This window comes from Lepidochelys olivacea, assembly GCF_965140295.1.
Source record: "Lepidochelys olivacea isolate rLepOli2 genome assembly, chromosome: 13".
In the NCBI taxonomy this organism is placed as follows: domain Eukaryota; kingdom Metazoa; phylum Chordata; order Testudines; family Cheloniidae; genus Lepidochelys; species Lepidochelys olivacea.
Window position 1 is genome coordinate 42,031,957 of NC_140423.1, and position 19,102 is coordinate 42,051,058.

The following is a 19,102-nucleotide window of genomic DNA, read 5'->3' on the forward strand; positions in this document are numbered from 1 at the left end:
GGACAAACTGGAGAAATGGTCTGAAGTAAATAGGATGAAATCAATAAGGACAAATGTGAAGTACTCCACTTAGGAAGGAACAATCAGTTGCACAACTGTAGTATTGCGTCCAGGTCTAGGCGCCACAGTTCAGGAAAGATGTGGACAAATTAGAAAAAGTCCAGAGAAGAACAAAAAAAATGATTAAAGGTCTAGAAAACATGACCTATGAGGGAAGATTGAAAAAATTGGGTTTGTTTAATCTGGAAAAGAGAAGACTGAGGGGGGGGGGGACATGATCGCAGTTTTCAAGTATATAAAAGGTTGTTACAAAGAGCAGGGAGAACAATTCTTCTTAACCTCTGGGGATAGGACAAGGAGCAATGGGCTTAAAGTGCAGCAAGGGAGGTTCAGGTTAGACATTATGAAAAAATTCCTGTCAGGGTGGTTAGGCGCTGGAATAAATTGCCCAGGGAGGTTGTGGGAACTCCATCTTTGGGGATTTGTAAGAGCAGGTTGGACAAGCCCCTGTCAGAACTGGTCTAGAGAATACTTAGTCCTGCCAGGAGTGCGGGGACTAGACTAGACGACCTCTCCAGGCCCCTTCCAGTCCTACCCTTCTACGTGGGGAGGGGTCTGCACCCCAAGACCAGACCGCTCAGAGCCGGGCCCTGACGGAGTGGACGTCTGGCTCTTCCCACCTCGGCCCCGCCCCCTCAGCCCATTGCCCCTCCCGTCCGGCTCTATCTCAGCCCCTAGCCCTCTGCCCCGCCACTGTCGCTCATGGCCTCCCAGCTCCATCCCTTTCTGGCCCCACCCGACCCGAGAAACGGCCTCTGTCTGTGCTTGATTTAAGAGGGTCCGTTTCAAAACGGCCAATCGCCGTTACGGGACGGCAGCGGTCCGGCGCTGATTGGCGGAAGCACGACCTACCCGCTCCCGCGCGTTAGCCACTAGCCGATCCCACCGCAGGATCGCGAGAACCTTCGCTCACCAATGACAACGCGAGGAAACAGAGTCGTCATCATCCCCACGATGACCAATGGGAAGGCGTCAGGGCGCAGGCCCCGGATGCAATTCCGCCGCCATGGAGCTCTTTCAGTCAATCAGACACAGTTGATTCCGCCTCTTCCTCGACCGCAGCTTATAAGACTTGAACGTGACAGATATGGCAGCCAACCAATGAGGATAAAAGCAGAGCGGTGGTGCGCTAAAAAATACCTTTAACCAATCACAGAGGTCCATAGGCTAGGGCGAGTTCTGATGAGTTGTTCAACCAATCAGAAAGGAAAATTGTTATAGGGACGGTGGGTGGGGGGAATGACAGGCCAGTCAGAGTGGAAAGTTGGAGCAGGGTCGGGGAGTGACACGTTCTTCAGCCAATCGTTATCTTAGTCTCCTTTCCATGTAGGAAAAAGGGGCAAAGCCCACTCCTGGCCTCGCCCTCACCCTCTTTGCTCTCATTGGCCAATATTCTGTTCGACTTCCATACTTGCCAATTACTGCTGAGAAAGGGGTTTCCCGCCCTCCAATGGGGGCGTGAAGGGGGCGGGCACAGATTAGTCCGGGCTGCGCGGCACAGAGGGCGGCGTGGACGCCATTTTGTGAGGAGCTCGGAGTGGGGTGGCTGCGGAGAGATAGTGAGAGTGACGCGGAGCCGTATTGGGGTCTAGCGGTGAGTGAGTCGTTCGGGAGCCTTTCCTGAGGGTTAATGGTGCGGTCCTGCCCCGGGAGGGGCGGGGGCATCTCTCCGGCCGCTGATGGTGGGGGCTGGGGCTCGACACACATATCCCCCCCCTTCCCCGGGGGAATGGCGTGGCCCTGGAGCGGGGGCGGCGGGGACGACACGATACACACAGTCTCCTCCCCGGGTAATGGGGCGGGGACGACACATTCTTCTCCAGAAATAGTGGGTGGGAGGATATCTTGCCCCTCTCCCGGTAATGCTGAGGGGCTGGAGGGACACACCACACATTTCTCTCCGGTAATCGTGGGTGGGACGACATATTGCGCCCCCCTCCTCCGGTAATGGTGCGGCCCCGGGGAGGGAAATCTACACTTTTGGGGGGAAGGCCAATGCCGGAAATGGGATGACCTAATGGTCTGTTCCAGGGGAGAGATTTTTTTCTTCTGCCGGGGCGGGTAATGGCGCTGCCGAAACAGAAAATCTGTTTGTTCCCTAGAACTCGGAGATCAGGATGCGGGGGGGGAGGTCGGGAAAACTGGCAATGTAAATATCCTGCTCCTGCCCCCCCCCCCGGGGGGTGGAGAATGGCACGTCCTAGTGAGTAACTCCGTCCTGCCCCTTTGGAAGAGACCAAGATGGGGGCGGGGGAGGAGGGCTAACCCCACATGCATCCCCCTTTGTTTTGACTCCCGTGGCTGAGATGGCCGAGACCTGGAGGTTGGTGGGAGGGATGTCTGGGCTGGGCTGCCGTCTCCTTCCCCCAGGATGTCAGAATGGGGGGAGCCCAGATGTGACTGTGGTGGTCGGGGGGGGGGGGGTTGCATGAGGGTGCACAGACTGCCTCCATGGTCAGGGTCGGCTGGTACATATACTCTGCAACACATACACCTTGTTTGGGTCACTTGTGATGGTACTCCTATGGCAGGGATGGGCCACACATTCAGACCCCTTCCGGGAGGGGCAGCTAGCCCCCTTATCTCTGGTTCAAGAAGTGTCTGTAAATGGTCCCTGGGCACAAACATCACTGCAGGGATTTGGACAGCTGATGCGAATCTGGGCTGTGTCTGTCTACATGGGAGGTACCATCTAACCAAACTTTGTGTGAAACAGCAGGCATTTGGTGTCTGTTGTGACTCCAAACCGGACAGTGTCAGCCTCCTCACTATCACACCACCTCTCTGGGGTGACAGCAGGCTGGGGAAACAACCTGTGGAGCTCAAATCCTAGAGGCATGGCCTCGTGTAGACATTCTTGTTATGGGGGAGGGAGGGATAGCTCAGTGGTTTGAGCATTGGCCTGCTAAACCCAGGGTTGTGAGTTCAATCTTTGAGGGGGCCATTTGGGATTTGGGGTAAAATTTGGGGATTGGCCCTGCTTTGAGCAGGGGGTTGGACTAGATGACCTCCTGAGGTCCCTTCCAACCCTGGTATTCTAATGATTGTAATAATAAACATAGCAATAGGTGAGAGTGAGAGGATCCTGTTCCCCTATGCTGTAGGGTGGGACTCTGCCTTATTCCTAGTGATCAGAGATGGTTTGAAGGAGAGAGTGACTTACAATGTGACTTATACTGGGGTAATGCGGACCCCGCAGTTCAGGCTGTCCCTGAACCATGCCAGGGGAGCATGTGGTGGCAGTGTATACTAAAGGCACAGGACACTTCCTTTCCCAATGTCTCCCCCCACTACACTTCTTCACATCTAATCCACTTTCTCTGTCTGTGTTCTGAACCAGTGTGGTAATGAGCCCATCTACCCTGGGATCCTCCCCATCCATGCTGGATCAGATAGATGGGCCCATGTAGACAGGTATCTCTTTCACATCATATCCACGGCCCCTAGGGCCACAGGGCAGTGAGCCCACCTAGCCTGGTATCCCATCTCCAGCTATATCTAATGCTGGTCTCTTCAGAGAGAGAGAGAAGGCAGTCTCATCCCCTTTTCCAGTAACAAGCCACCTTCCATAATACCTGACAGGGAGGGGAAGGGGATATTTTCTTCCAACCCCAAAAGGATGTGGTGCCTCAAACCCCCCACATTCCTGGAGTTCCAGTTAACTGACTTGCAGGTTCCTCTCCCCATCCTCTGTCAGGGTTGGCTCCAGCGTATGCATCCGATGAAGTGAGCTGTAGCTCACGAAAGCTCATGCTCAAATAAATTGGTTAGTCTCTAAGGTGCCACAAGTACTCCTTTTCTTTTAGTGTATATATGTTCTCCTTCCCTTCGCCCTCATTGCCTCATGGTGTGTGAACATGATGCACCTCCACTTGAAGCTGCCTCCTGCCACAAGCTCACAGATATCTGTGTACTCACAAGTCATTTGAGCTGCTTCCTTGGTGACAGGGAGAAGCAGAGATATTAAGATAGAGACAGAGTTTCATCGTACCCAGAGCCCTAACTGAACTAGGGCAGCTGTGAGCTTGGGGCCCCCTGGGAGGTAGGCAGGTCTCTTGGCGGGCGAATGGGAGATGCGTGCAGTGTTTCTGAGGAACCCTGACTCAATCTGTCCCTTCTCCTTTCACAGGGCAGCGAGGCGAAACCCCATCCCTTCTCACTGGAGCTCAGCTTCGTTTTAACCCCCCCTCCCCACACATGCACACCTCCCAATTTTATAGAGCCATTTTAACGGTGTCCCCGTGGCCTAGCGCTCCCTGCGCCAAACCGGAGCTGGATTTAAGATGTAATTTTTAAAGTCTCTATCTCTATTTTTTCTGCAGCAGCTGGGGTAGGTGAGGAGCCTTTTCGCCCCTCATAAGCTGACCTCTCCTCGGGTATTTTTAGAGTGAAATGATGATGTGCAAAGGGCTGTGATTGTCTCCTACCGAGAGCTCTCCCCAGGCGGTTCTGTGGTAACTGAGCTGGAACAGAGAGAGAGAGAGAGGGAGAGAACAGAAATGATCGTTGCTGACTTGACATTTTGGCACCTCCCGTTTTTCTAATCTGGGCTATTTTTATTTTTGTTTTTTTACAGTGAGATTTTTTTGATCTTCAGCTACAGTAAGTTATTCCAATTTTTTTTTCCATTTTTCCTGCCTTTCCACTGATTTCCTTTTTATTGTTGTTGCTAGTTACTATTACTATTATACTACTATAATGCTGATGACTTGACTATGCTGATATGTTGCTGATGGTGATGATAATGACACTGCTGATTTTTAACCGGATGAAATCGAGTTTTTCTGAGTGTTCCTGACTGTGGAAGGTTTTTAAATTTTTAAAGTGGATTGATCACGCTAACTCTTTTTTTTCCCCCCTGACTGCCTGGCTGCTGAGAGTGGGACCTGGTTTCTCCTGAATTGTTTTAGAACATCTCTGGAAGTCTGTATTTTTTTTTATTTTTTTATTTTTTATTTTTAATCTTTCATTTGTACAATTTTTAAACTGTTGCTGCAATATGATATCTGTGGTGCTTATCGCTCCTGATAGCGATGGCCCTTCCCCAAACAGCCCCTCTCCTCCTTTGACCCCCAAACCCTCCTCCCGCTCTTCCTCTACGCCGTCCTTCCCTCACAAACAACCCACCACAACGACATGGACACCCAGCCCGGAGCAGCAGCGGCAGCTGGTGGTACCACGTGCGGCGCAGATACAAATCCATCCTGGGCCATGGTAAGAGGTGTGAGGGCCAATAGGTTTTATTGCAAGCTTCAGCAGCCAGAATTAAAGGCCCTGGCATGGAGGAGGCATTGTTGTGTGTGCCAATGTTGTGTCTTAGGCATGGTCCAAGGTTAGCTTGCTGCAGAGATGTGCATTAGCAGAGCTGCAGGGGGCGGGGGGTTTTGCCATGGCAAGGGACATGGTCATGTGGCTCTGGTGGTGGGAGGGGAAAGACACAGCCTGCTTGGTTATCACGGCTGATAAGTGTGGTCACATTTCCACCTCCACAAGCTGCGTCACAAGAAGAGTTCTGGGTTTGAGAGAGACAGAGGAAGGGAAGCCATGTAAATCCTGTTCTCAACACACAACTTGTCAGGCTCAGCTCCCCCAGACGTGCAGCCTTCCAGCATCGATGAACCTTTCTGCTGCTCTCCTCAGATGTCCCTTTCAGTGAGGAGCCTGGAGCTGAGCACAGGATCCCAGGTGGGATCTTCTGGACTTGTGTATAGAGGTACTCTCCCGTCCCTGCTCTGGGACCAGAGGCCTTTGTGTTTAAGAGTGTTGGACCTGAGTGCCAGGTCCCAGATGGGGTCTCCCTAGAGCTGTACGTAGGTTGTTCTCCCTTTTCTTGTCTGTGGTTGGTATGTGCAGAAGCAGCAGGGGGTTGAACCACCTCTGGGGATGGAGCATGCTGACTCACCACTCAGTGACATGCTCTCAAGTCCTGGAGTCCTCACCAAGCTCTGCTGAGGTCCCTCAATCCTGACTTGCAGCTGCCCCTGCTATTTTAGTCCAAGGGCTTCTGTAGCAGGGACTGTCAGTGGCACCATGTTTGTTGTATGGTCCTTGAGCTCCTGGCAGGTGCTCAGTCTGGCCTGTTGAAATGCAGGTGTGTTAAACTCACCAGCCCCCAATGCTTTGACCTTTTGGGGTGTGGGGCTGTGTTTGGGTGTGGAGGGCAACAATCTTCTGTGCAGCAGAGCTGAGTGTAAAGGGTGTATGCCATCCTGAGAGATGGGGGACAGTTCTCAAGAACTTCCAGACCTCTGTTCCCTTCCCCTCCCAGCCCCCTGCAGCTCCATGAAAGAGCATCCCCTTCATCAGAGGCAAGTGGAAACAAAGCTGCACTCCATCTCCATGTTGTGCAGCATTGCCCCCATGCTGATCCCTGCCTCCTACTCGTGATGTACAGTGCCTGTATGCTGCCCTAGGCCCATCGTATTCTGTGCAGAAGGGGGTTGAACACCCCCTTCAGATGGGACAAGTCATTGCTCTTTCATGAAAGGCTTGTTGTCTGTAGGGTGGCTGGGAAGGCGTGCACAGAATGTCAGGGAGGGAGAGCACTTGGTGAAGTGCTTGGGTCTCAGGTGAGCCCCTATGTTGCTGGGTGACCCAGGGAAGGTCACTCTGCCTCCTTCTGAGTTGGCTGGTGTGGAGCACAAGGCAGGATCTGCATGAGTCCAGCCCCTCACCACTCCCAGTTTGGAAATGGCCTCAGGAAGAAAGGATCCAGGGTCCACGTGAGCCAAGATAGGGCTTCTCATTCCCATCCAGCCTGTCTGCTTCGCAAAGAGATTGGGACGGCTCCTCTTAGAGAATGGAGGGTTACACAACAACGGGTGATAGATCGGATCCTGGTATTTGCAGCCGCATTACAGAACAAAGGGCAGAATTAATTAAATGGAAAGGCAGTTAGTGTGCTGGAGGATGGTGTGGATTGCACTGTCAGCAAATTTGCGGATGATACTAAACTGGGAGGAGCGGTAGATACGCTGGAGGGCAGGGATAGGATACAGAGGGACCTAGACAAATTGGAGGATTGGGCCAAAAGAAATCTGATGAGGTTCAATAAGGATAAGTGCAGGGTCCTGCACTTAGGACGGAAGAACCCAATGCACAGCTACAGACTAGGGACCGAATGGCTAGGCAGCAGTTCTGCGGAAAAGGACCTAGGGGTGACAGTGGACGAGAAGCTGGATATGAGCCAGCAGTGTGCCCTTGTTGCCAAGAAGGCCAATGGCATTTTGGGATGTATAAGTAGGGGCATAGCGAGCAGATCGAGGGATGTGATCGTTCCCCTCTATTTGACTTTGGTGAAGCCTCATCTGGAGTAGTGTGTCCAGTTTTGGGCCCCACACTACAAGAAGGATGTGGATAAATTGGAGAGAGTCCAGCGAAGGGCAACAAAAATGATTAGGGGTCTGGAACACATGACTTATGAGGAGAGGCTGAGGGAACTGGGATTGTTTAGTCTGCAGAAGAGAAGAATGAGGGGGGATTTGATAGCTGCTTTCAACTATGTGAGAGGTAGTTCCAGGGAGTATGGTTCTAGACTATTCTCAGTGGTGGAAGAGGACAGGACAAGGAGTAGTGGTCTCAAGTTGCAGGGGGGGAGGTTTAGGTTGGATATTAGGAAAAACTTTTTCACTAGGAGGGTGGTGAAACACTGGAATGCGTTGCCTAGGAAGGTGGTGGAATCTCCTTCCTTAGAAGTTTTTAAGGTCAGGCTTGACAAAGCCCTGGCTGGGATGATTTAATTGGGTATGGGTCCTGCTTTTGAGCAGTGGGTTGGACTAGATGACCTCCTGAGGTCCCTTCCAACCCTGATATTCTGTGATTCTATGCTGCTGCCAAAAAGGAAATAGTTTCATGCCGTGGACACATAGCCAGTGGAACTCCCCATCACATGGTGGCGTTGAGGAGGCCAAGAGGTTGGTAGGGTTCAGGCAGATTGGGCATGTGCATCCAGAGTTCCATTAGCCAGGGTTAAGGCTGGGATAGCCAAAAGTACTGTGGGGGGCTATTGCCCATGTCCCAAACTCCTAGGCTCCTTTTGGAAATCTAAAACCAAGGGTGGAAGGAATCTAAGCTTTCCTCCTTCCGACCCTGAATTGACTCCTAACTGAGGGGGTTGGGGGGAAATTGCCTGCTGCAGGGTTTCTTAGCCCTTCCTCTGAGGTGGTGGCTGCTGCCAGGTGATTCTGGGCCAGACAGAGCACTATGTGACTGGATCTGACACTGGCTGTATTCCAGGGTCAGGAAAAGTTGGAGAGCTAGGCAGGTGCCTAGGGCTAGGTGTTGGGCATCTCTTCTCTGTAGGTATTGCAGTCTCTTCTGCAGGCACAGATGCTCTGGGGGCTTGTATACAAAGTGTTACTCATACACTTGAAGGACAGAAAATGATGATCTAGCTTGACCTCGTGCGCATCAGGCTACAGAATCTCACCCATATGTTCCTGTAATAGGCCCGTAACCTCTGGCTGAGTTACTGAAGTTCTCAAATCTTGATTTAAAGACTTCAAGTTACAGAGAAGCCACCATTTACTGTAGTTCAAACTATCAAATGACCCGTGTTCCACATTGCAGAGGAAGGTGAACCCCTCCTCCCCGCCCGGTCTCTGCCAGTCTGTTCTGGGGGGACATTACTTCCTGACCCCAAATGTGGCGTTTAGACTCTGAGCATGTGGGCAAGATCCACCAGGCAGACACCTGGGAAAGAACTCTCTCTAGTAACTCAGCCCTTCCCATCTAGTGTTTCATTTTTGACTGTTGGGGATATTTGCTAATAGAAGTCACAGATGGACCTTTTGCCATTTTAGGCAGCCTTATATCATCCCTTCCGTAAACTTGTAAAATTCGGTCTTGAAACAAATTAGTGTTTTTTTGCCTCCACTTCTCCCCTTGGCAAGGGGTCTTGGAGTCATTTTGGATAGTTCCCTGAAAACATCCACTCAATGTGCACTGGCAGTCAAAAAAGCAAACAGAATGTTGGGAATCATTAAGAAAGGGTAGATAAGACAGAAAATATATTTCTTCTATATAAATCCATGGTACACCCACATCTTGTATACTGCATGCAGATGTGGTCGCCCCATCTCAAAAAATATATATTGGACTTGGAAAAGGTTTAGAAAAGGGCAACAAAAATGATTAGGGGTTTGGAACAGCTGCTGTATGAGGAGAGATTAATAAAACAGGGACTTTTCAGCTTGGAAAAGAGACGACTAAGGGGGGGATATGATAGATGTCTATAAAATCATTACTGGTGTGGAGAAAGTAAATAAGGAAGTGTTATTTACTCCTCATAACACAAGAACTAGGGACCACCAAATGAAATTAATAGGCAGCAGGTTTAAAACAAAAGGAAGTATTTTTTCACACAATGCACAGTCAACTTGTGGAACTCCTTGCCAGAGGATGTTGTAAATGCCAAGACTGTAACAGGATTCAAAAAAGAACTAGATAGATTCATGGATAGGTCCATCAATGGCTATTAGCCAGGATGGGCAGGGATGGTGTCCCTACCCTCTGTTTGCCAGAAGCTGGGAATGGGTGACAGGGGATGGATCACTTGCTGATTACTTGTTCTGTTCATTCTCTCTGGGGCACCTAGCATTGGCCACTGTCGGAAAACAGGATACTGGGCTAGATGGTCCTTTGATCTGACCCAGTATGGCCATTCTTATGGTCTTCCAGAACTTCAATCCTATGATGGTTACAAACCTGTCTCTCATTTCAAGCCTAAACTTGTTGATGGCCAGTTTATATCCATTTGTTCTTGTGGCTCTTAACTACATTGGCTCTTAACTAAAATAACTCCTCTTCCTCCCTGGTGTTTATCCCTCTGATGTATTTATAGAGATCAGTCACATCTCCCCTCAGCCTTTACTTTGTTAGGCTAAATGAGGCAAGTTCCTTAAGTTTCCCCTCATAAGGTAGGTTCTCCATTCCTCTGATCATCCTAGCAGGCTTTCTCTGGACCTGTTCCAGTTTGAATGCATCTTTCTTAAACATGGGAGACCGGAATTGCACACCGTATTCCAAATGGGCTCTCATCAGTGCCTTGTACAATGGTAATTCTAAAAGGGGGTGGATCTGGCTGTTCCCGGATCACTGTGTAGCCATGACCAAGCCTTCCAATTGCTCGCCCAAGTCTAATTGTGTGCCTCGTGTTGTGACTGGAGGTTCTGAGATCGCGGTCCCTTTTCATAAAGAACTTGGATGCCTGGATGGAAGGCAGTGGAGATGGGACCTGGCTCTGAGATGCAGGGAGATGGGGTGTGGTCATTCCTGTGACTGTCCCTCTGACCAGCTTTCCCCACCCCAGCAGGTCCGTGCTGCGTGTGAGACATGGCCAGCAACGTCACCAACAAAACAGACCCACGCTCCATGAACTCGCGTGTATTCATCGGGAATCTCAACACACTGGTGGTGAAGAAGTCTGATGTGGAGGCTATCTTCTCCAAGTATGGCAAAATTGTGGGCTGCTCTGTGCACAAGGGCTTTGCCTTCGTGCAGTACGTCAACGAGCGGAATGCCCGCGCTGCTGTGGCCGGGGAGGATGGCCGGATGATCGCAGGCCAGGTTCTAGGTGAGCGCCTCCTGGCTGCATCCCTAACTCAGATCAGACACCTCTTCATGCACAGTGAGGAGTATCACGGGGTTAGCACAGGCAAAGTCCTAGGTGAGCGTCTCCTGGCTGCATCCCTAACCCAGACCAGACAGTCCCCCAGCCTCGCATACTCGGGAGATGTCAGGGATAGCATTGGCCTGGTCCCAGGTGAGCACCTCCTGCCTGCCGTAAACCTACCGTACCATACCAGGGAGATTGCTGGCCAGACCCTTGGTGGGTGTCCCCAAGTTGTGCCTCCTGCCCCATCTGCGCGCACTGCAGAGGATAAGCTGATCACCAGCCAGGTTCTGTGAGAGCTTCACCCAACACTCCCACCCTGGCTAGTTGTTCAGCTGTTGAGGTGCCCCCCTGCAGCACCTAGTCACAGAAGCTAGGAGGGAGGAGGAGAAATGTGAACATGGAATAGATGGGGGTGGGTTGGGAGCTGGGATGGGGGGTTCCCAGAGTGGCAGGTTTCTGACCCTCTGCAGATCTCTGATACAAGAGATGCCGCTGCCTCTTCTACCAGGGCTCAGGTTTATCTCAGAAGCTGTTAGAGGCACTGGCCAGCAGCCAACAGTGACCTAGTGCTGATCTGTCAAGGGAGGTGGGTATGATGCTCAAGAGGTCTTGGGCACAGGGGTGTGAATCGGAGGGTGTCTGTGGGGTTCTGTGGAGACTGAGGCACCCATTATGCAGTCTGCCCCTTTCCCTGTTGCCGGTGCGTGGCCGGGTCACTGACACACACAGGCCCTGTTGCAAGCTGGATAAACTGTAATCACAGTCTGCAGTTGGGAATTTTCTCTGGGCAAGCCTTGCATGTGTGGGGAGCCTTCCCATTGCTTGGCCCCTGTGGTGTGTGTCTGCTTCCCCACTGCCAGCTGTTCCCCATGGCCTGTTTGGTGGGACTGGGTACTGAGTTGTGCTGGAGAGGGACATGGATCATGCTATCACTTCATGCCTGTGAGCTGCACTGGTCAGAGCTAGCACTCCAGTGGGGGAGAGCGGCTCTGATCCAGGAGCTGTCCCCTGTGGGCCTGGCTCCAGTCAGTTGAAGTGTTTAGTTCCTCACACCAATGAGGAGTAGGGGTGTCTGCTCAGCATATGTCTGCTTCTCTCTCAGACATCAACCTGGCGGCTGAGCCAAAGGTGAACCGGGGCAAGGCGGGCGTGAAGCGGTCGGCAGCGGAGATGTACGGGTCAGTAGCTGCACCACCTTCTCCGTCCCCTCTAGTCAGGTCGGGACCCTTATGTTTTTTATATCGCGTTCATGCCCTGCGTGGGCACTTCTCTCTGTCTCTTTCTGTCTCCCAGAGGTGGGGAGGGATGTCAGGAAGTGGCTGCACATTAGATGCCTCCCTTGGGTGTCTCGGGCTGCCTAGGCCCCTGCCCCAAGTGTGTGAATTGCTGTGGCTCCCTGGGTGTGGGAGGTCCTGCCCAGGCCCGTCCCAGCTCATCTCACGTGGCCCTGGGTAGCAGGCTAGCTGGAGAGACAGGTGCTGGTGGGTTTGCTTAGCAAAGCTACCCCTCCCTCCTGCAGCATGGCTCCTTGTGTGTGTATAACTTGCACTCAGAAGCCAGTGAGTCCCTTAGGCTGGGCTTCTGGGTCCTATCTCCCTCCATGAGGAGCAGGTTCGGTGCAGCAGCACCTCTTTCTCCACTTCCTCAGCAGGGTCCCTCCTCACCATCATCTCCTCCTTCTTCTCTCTCCCCCCCCCCCCCCCCCCCCCCGGCTATCTGCCCATCCTGACCATGTCTCATGGGCTTTCTCTTCCAGGTCCTCCTTCGACCTGGACTATGATTTCCAGCGGGATTACTATGACAGGTACGTTGAGTGTCCTGGGAGGATGACAATAAGCTTTAACACTGCACACACAATCTCTCAGGGGGCGTAGATGCCACTGTAACACTCTATTTGAGCATAAGCTTTCGTGAGCTACAGCTCACTTCATCGGATGCATACTGTGGAAAGTATAGAAGATCTTTTATACACACAAAGCATGAAAAAATGGGTATTTACCACTACAAAAGGTTTTCTCTCCCCCCACCCCACTCTCCAAGAAAATTTTTTGTAGTGGTAAACACCCATTTTTTCATGCTTTGTGTGTATAAAAGATCTTCTATACTTTCCACAGTATGCATCTGATGAAGTGAGCTGTAGTGCTCAAAAGCTTATGCTCAAATAAATTGGTTAGTCTCTAAGGTGCCACAAGTACTCCTTTTCTTTTTGCGAACTAACACGGTTGTTACTCTGAAACTTGTAACACTCTGCAGCTCAGTGTGCAGGTGGGTGCGTGGAGGTCCTGTTGCTCGGGGGTCACTGTTTTCCTCCTGCTCCTAGGATGTACAGCTACCCCGCACGTGTGCCCCCACCTCCCCCCATCGCCCGGGCTGTGGTGCCTTCCAAACGCCAGCGTGTCTCTGGCAACACCTCTCGCCGAGGCAAGAGTGGCTTTAATTCCAAGAGTGGTCAGCGAGGATCATCCTCCAAGTCTGGTAAATGTACGTGTCGGAGCCTGCAGTGCTGACTTCAGGGGCCTGGGGCGGGGTCAGACGGGCTGCGGGTGCCAGACTAGGGTGACCAGATGTCCTGTTAAAATCGGGACTGTCCCGATTTTTAGGTCTTTGTCCCGCGTTCCGACTGATGCACGGTCAGGACGCCATTTGTCCCGATATTGCAGCTTTGGCTGCTCTTGCGTGTGTGGTTTTTTTAAAAATTATTTTATTTATTTATTTATTTGCTTCCCCTATGTGTCCCAATATTTTACCCGTTAAATCTGGTCACCCTATGTCAGACCCACCTTGAGTAGTGTGTACTGATACTAACTTACCCTTCTTGCCAGTGCGGGGTCTAAGGGCCCTGCATTCCAGAGTTGGGGTTGTAGCCTGTACCTTGTTGGGATGGGTCCTAGTGTCAATCAGTCCCCTGCTTCTCTTGGGTTTCAGTGAAAGGTGATGACATCCAGACCATTAAGAAGGAGCTGACCCAGATCAAACAGAAAGTGGATTCGCTGTTGGAGAGCCTGGAAAAGATTGAGAAGGATCAAAGTAAACAGACGGGTGAGAGGGGGGTGGAGAAGGGCGTGGGGCTCTCTAGAGGGACCCATGTTGGTTTGTCCTGGGTGTGGAGCTGTGGCAGGGTTGGGAGAATGTCCCCCTCCATGGAGTGTGCTTTGTTCAGGGCAGCCTCAGCTCCCTGGATGGGGGGTGGGCACAAGGCCCTGGGGCAGTGTTTTTCCTTACACCCATCCTCACCCCCTTTAGAGATGAAGAATGAGAAGTCTGAGGAGGAGCAGAGCAGCAGCTCCATGAAGAAGGAGGAGAGCAACGTGAAGATGGAGTCTGAGGCTGGGGCAGACGACTCTGCTGAGGAGGGGGACCTGCTGGACGATGACGATAATGAGGATCGAGGGGATGACCAGGTATGAACCCTGAAGCCAGAGAGAGCCAGGGCAGAGTGGGTGTCACTGTAGCTAATCCCTTCCTGTCCCCTCTCTCTCAGCTGGAATCCATCAAGGGTGACGAGAAGGAGGCGGAGGAAGGAGAGGACGACAGAGACAGTGCCAATGGTGAAGATGACTCCTAAGCCACTGGCGTAACCCCTCCCAGCAAGGCGCCCACCTGAGATTGAGCCTGTCACTGGCCCCTCCCCAGCCTCCTTCTCACTGCCCGTCCATGTGTTCATGGTGTTGTCTCCTGCTGCACCCCTGGCTCTCCCCATAGTTCTGTTAAATCCCCTGTCATTTTCCTCTTTTAATTTTGATACCTCTATGATTTAACAATAAAAAAAAGTATGGTTTTTACCTGGTGCATCTACCTGTATCTGTCCACCTGGGGGTACCCTCTGGCCCAGCATATGTAGTGGCATCTGCCACAGTGGAGGGAGATTATGGCATAGAGCAATTGGGGAAGGGGACACTCAGGAGCAGGATGTACCACAAGAAGTTTTTGGTGGGGGATACATGTCTCCTAGTGCAAGCCAGGGGTTTGTGCACTAGCAGATATCCCACTCCTGGAGCTTAGAGTATTGTTTCTCCAGACATAGTATCAACTGGGCTCAGGCTGCTACCTTGTCTGCTGGGATGGGAGGTTTAAAGGACACAACCTGATTAAGGAGCACTAATGCTTGAGCCCCATCATAGTTAATGAATGTGCACCAGAAAAGCAAGGAGGTGGCTGCTGCTTCCAGTTCACATTTGAGACACAGACACCCTGACTCTTCCAACCAAGTTTACCCTTTCTGAGGTTAAACACAGGCCTCTGTACTTGTACGGTGGGAGAGAGGAGCATAAATCTGATTGTTCACCCCCTTTTAAGACCAAAATGTTGAGAACTTGTCTGTGGGTGAGGGCTGAGAGCTTGCAAGCTTGTCTTTCACCAACAGAAGTTGGTCCAATAAAAAAAAAAACTCACCCACCTTGTCTCTCTAATAGCCTGGGACCAAGAGAGCTACAACACCACCACCAGCAGTTCTGTTGTCACGTTTGAGCTGCAGAAAAAGTGAGAATTTCTCATAGATTCTTCTCACTTCAGGTTTTCTCTGTCAAGTTGAAAAACTGTCTTGTGGTTGGGAAGAATGTGTTGATTCATGAGTTTTCTCGTGGTCATTTCATATAAATACATCTCTTTACCTGTACAGAGCAAAACTGGGAAAAATGTAAGAAAGGATGTCCTGAAAGAGACCCAGGTGATCTAGGGTACAAGCCTGTCTTTACTTAAGACTTGCTGTATGACTCAGGGCATCTTGCAGAATCTCTGTGCCTCATTGCCTCAGTGGGGATAATGCTGCTCTGCCTCATGGAGCCATGAGGGTGTTTGAGCCGCACTAAAGGGGCTTCAATAGGAGGCATCTAAGAAAGTTTGCACCAAGTTCCGTGGATCAGGTAAGAAACAAATGCCACTCCCTGTGCAAGCAAGGTGAGTAGACTCCATGGGTCTCCCTGGCACCCTTCCTCTGCAGCCCTAATGTACCTGGGAAGTGCTTAGCTGCTCCAATCATGGCCACAGTAGAAAACCAGACATGGGCTCCAGCTGTGGGTAAAATTACCAGGAGGAACACTGAGGAGGTGATTCCTGGCCCAGCCATGCAATTGCATAGAACAAGACCCTTTCATTCACAGCATAGGCAGGATGATGTGTCTGGGGTACACTAATGACAGGAGGTGGTCACGTCCTGTATATGCAGGGGAGAATGACACTGCCAGAACTGAGGCACTTCCTGGTTTGCGGGGGAGGCAAAGCAGCCACTACTGACCTGCTTTAGGGGGATGGGATGGTATTGGCCAGACTGGCACTTCTGGTTTCTGTGAAGGGATGACACTTGGCAGGCATTTGGAAGAGGGAGAGACTACTGGCAGGATACTCGGCAGTTCTGGTTTCCAGAGGGAGGCTTGCTGGAGGCTGCAGGGCAGGAGGTGGCCATGGGTCAGCTTCCATCTCCACCCCCTGCCCTCCAATATGTGCACCAAGTAGGGAGGAGAGCAGTGAAATGCCCCAGGGACTTCCTGGTGCCCTGGATATACTCAGTTGTCCCTGATCTGGCTTGTTTGGCATGTATGGGAAATGTAGTCTCTCCAGTCTCTAACTTCTACCAGTGCTTTCCTACTGCAGTGCATCATGGGAAGCCCAATGTTTATCACATTCTCTCCCAGCCAGGCCTCAGTGCATCAGGGAAGTTGTAGTTCCCCTGCCCTATATCCAGCCTGCTAAGCCCCCCTTGGTGCAGCCCAACCAATAGTGGTGTTTTTGTTTTGGAGTTTAAGGTTATTTGTTATTTTACAAAGACTGCATCTGGTGGCACAAAGATTATTCTCCAGAATGTCACCCTACCCCCACCTCCCATCTCTGGCAGGTAATGGTCCCTTCGTCAGTGTCTGACTTTAAGCTCATTCTCTGCACATTGCCCACATCCTGGGGAAGATGCTGGGCCTCTAAACACCCACAAGGACCGCATGTTCATAAAATGTTACTCGTGTGCATGAGTTTGCAGGATCAGAGCCAAACCCAGAGTCACGTAATTCTGCTCTGGAGTTAATGACATTATAAATTAGGTTTTTGGAAGTTACTTGACTATGAAATATACAGCCTAAACCAGTTTTCCAGTAAAATATTTTCAATTAGCATTCGTTGCTTTTAAGTGCACCAAGACAAGTTACCTTCGAAGGGGTGTGTGTGACATTAAGTTAGAAAATAATCAGAATATTAATTAGAGAAGGTTAAGGAGTAATTTGATTATTTGTTTCCCATGTAGTTACTTAGATTATTATGGCAGAGAAAGGTAGAACACAATTCAGTCCCTGGAAGTTGAAGCTAAACAAATTCAGACTAATACTAAGGTGTTAAATGAAACATTGGAACAATTTACCAAAGGTTGTGGTAGATTCTCCATTGATGCCCAGTGACTGGCTGACCACCCTCTCTGGCCCGACTGAAATCCCCAAATGGTCTGGCTTGTGGGAACTTTTGACTAAGCAGCACATGGCTACAATGCTCCAATCTTGCCACTGAAACACTCACTAAGGAAAGGGATGTATTTTCAACGGCTGGATCTAGAGGAACCAGTGCTCTGTGAGTGGGAGGCCTGGAATTGTGCACTGCTGCCTTGCGCACCTCAGGGCCATCTGAGCAGTGTCTTGCTGTTTATAAGGTGACTGGCACTTATCAAGCAACACAGCAGCATGAGAATGGGGAAGAGAGGTGAGCCAGAACTCCCCCAGCCACCATCTCAGCACAAGAGGATCCTGATCACATGCATCCGCTCAGCCTCGGGCCAACCAGGCAACCCCCAGAACTGTCTGCAGAAAGATGCTGAAGAATGCCTTTGAAGGGGAGGGTGGAGGCAGCTGCTGGGACATGGTAAACACTCTCCTCCCCACAAACAGGCATGGAAGATGAATTTCACAGATGCCAGAGGAATCTGCTGATTGGGAATGTGGAAGTGGTGGCTGTACAGAGCCTGGGATCTCCCAGGGAACACAATGCTCATGAGCTGCTACCTAGCCTTGCTTCAATCCCTTCACTATTACACAGCTAACCAGCACAGAAAGCTGCTAATGATGGCAACATGGTCCACTTGGGAGAGCACCAGTCTGGAAGTCAGAACAGCTGGGTTCTACTTCCAGCTCTGCCACAGACCTGTTGCATGGTCTAGGGAGAGTACATGCCCCAGTTCCCACATACAAACAGCACTGCAGGCCCATTGGGATCTTGTGGCTGTTGATGAGTGCTGCTGTCTCTATTACCTGAGAGAAAGCTGCTGTTCCTTCCAGCTGATCCATCAGCTTCTCAGCAAGATCTATCCAGGCCTGAGAGGCAGATGTCAGTGAATGCTCTGAAATCAGGCACCCATCCACCGCCACATGGGCACAGTGCAATGAGCGTGAGGCCAGTCAGCAGAGGGCAAGGAGAGCACAGAGTGAGATGGGCAGCTCCAGAAAGGGTGGACTCACTGTAAATGGCATGTGCCTCAAGCCCATCCTGGTACCATCCAACCAAACTCACTTGCCCCTATCCGCCACTTCCCACCCATCCAACCCCTGCCCCCTGGGACTCCCACACCTATCCAACTGCCCCTGACCACCACCCACCAGCAGAACCTCCTCCCATCCAACTGCTCCCTGTCCCCTGACTGCCCCCAGGACCTCCTGCCCCTTATCTAACACCCCCCCACACACTCCCTTACTATGCTGCTCAGAGCAGCAGGACTGGCAGCTGCCCTGCTTGGCCGGAGCCAACCACACTGCCGTGCTGCCTGGCAGGAGCTCACAGCCCTACCGCCCAGAGTGCTGGTGGCATGGTGAGCTGACGCTCTGGGGTAGGGGGAACAACAGGGGAGGGGCTGGGCACTAGCCTCCCCAGCCAGGAGCTCAAGGCCCAGGCAGGGCGGTCCCATGGACCATAGTTTGCCCACCTCTGCTCTACTCCATCTGTATGGCCTCCTTTGCTATGTGGCCCTTCACCTGGTAGGCCACTAACCCAGGAACTTATCCTTGCAACAAAGCCCATTGCCAATTGTGCCCACATATCTATTCAGGGGACACCATCACAGGGCCTAATAACATCAGCCACACTATCAGAGGCTCGTTCACCTGCACATCCACCAATGTGATATATGCCATCATGTGCCAGCAATGCCCCTCTGCCATGTACATTGGTCAAACTGGACAGTCTCTACGTAAAAGAATAAATGGACACAAATCAGATGTCAAGAATTATAACATTCATAAACCAGTCGGAGAACACTTCAATCTCTCTGGTCACGCAATCACAGACATGAAGGTCGCTATCTTAAAACAAAAAAACTTCAAATCCAGACTCCAGCGAGAAACTGTTGAATTGGAATTCATTTGCAAATTGGATACTATTAATTTAGGCTTAAATAGAGACTGGGAGTGGCTAAGTCATTATGCAAGGTAGCCTATTTCCTCTTGTTTTTTCCTACCCCCCCCC

At 51.2% G+C, this 19,102-nt stretch overlaps 1 protein-coding gene across 3 annotated transcripts; it reads left to right on the top strand.

Moving 5' to 3' along the window:
- Positions 1–1,551: 1,551 nt before the first annotated feature.
- HNRNPC (heterogeneous nuclear ribonucleoprotein C) lies at positions 1,552–14,457 on the top strand. Of its 3 annotated transcripts, none has more exons than XM_084645378.1 (9): positions 1,552–1,654; positions 4,637–4,662; positions 10,370–10,633; positions 11,778–11,892; positions 12,432–12,479; positions 12,996–13,156; positions 13,601–13,714; positions 13,919–14,076; positions 14,157–14,457. In XM_084645378.1, the coding sequence occupies exons 3-9, from the start codon at positions 10,393–10,395 to the stop codon at positions 14,238–14,240; spliced, it is 921 nt and encodes a 306-aa protein (XP_084501504.1). In that variant the 5' UTR covers positions 1,552–1,654; positions 4,637–4,662; positions 10,370–10,392; the 3' UTR covers positions 14,241–14,457. The 3 variants fall into 3 exon arrangements, with proteins under 3 accessions (XP_084501504.1, XP_084501505.1, XP_084501506.1); XM_084645379.1 differs by having other exon boundaries at positions 13,601–13,702; XM_084645380.1 differs by having other exon boundaries at positions 11,778–11,853.
- Positions 14,458–19,102: the final 4,645 nt, after the last annotated feature.

Bases quoted from the DNA above. Each gene is read 5' to 3' on its own strand.
- HNRNPC (XM_084645378.1), top strand. From the start codon at position 10,393: ATGGCCAGCAACGTCACCAACAAAACAGACCCACGCTCCATGAACTCG. The intron at 12,480-12,995 runs GTACGTTGAGTG...TCCTGCTCCTAG, and splicing joins CAGCGGGATTACTATGACAG to GATGTACAGCTACCCCGCAC. The intron at 14,077-14,156 runs GTATGAACCCTG...CCTCTCTCTCAG, and splicing joins AGGATCGAGGGGATGACCAG to CTGGAATCCATCAAGGGTGA.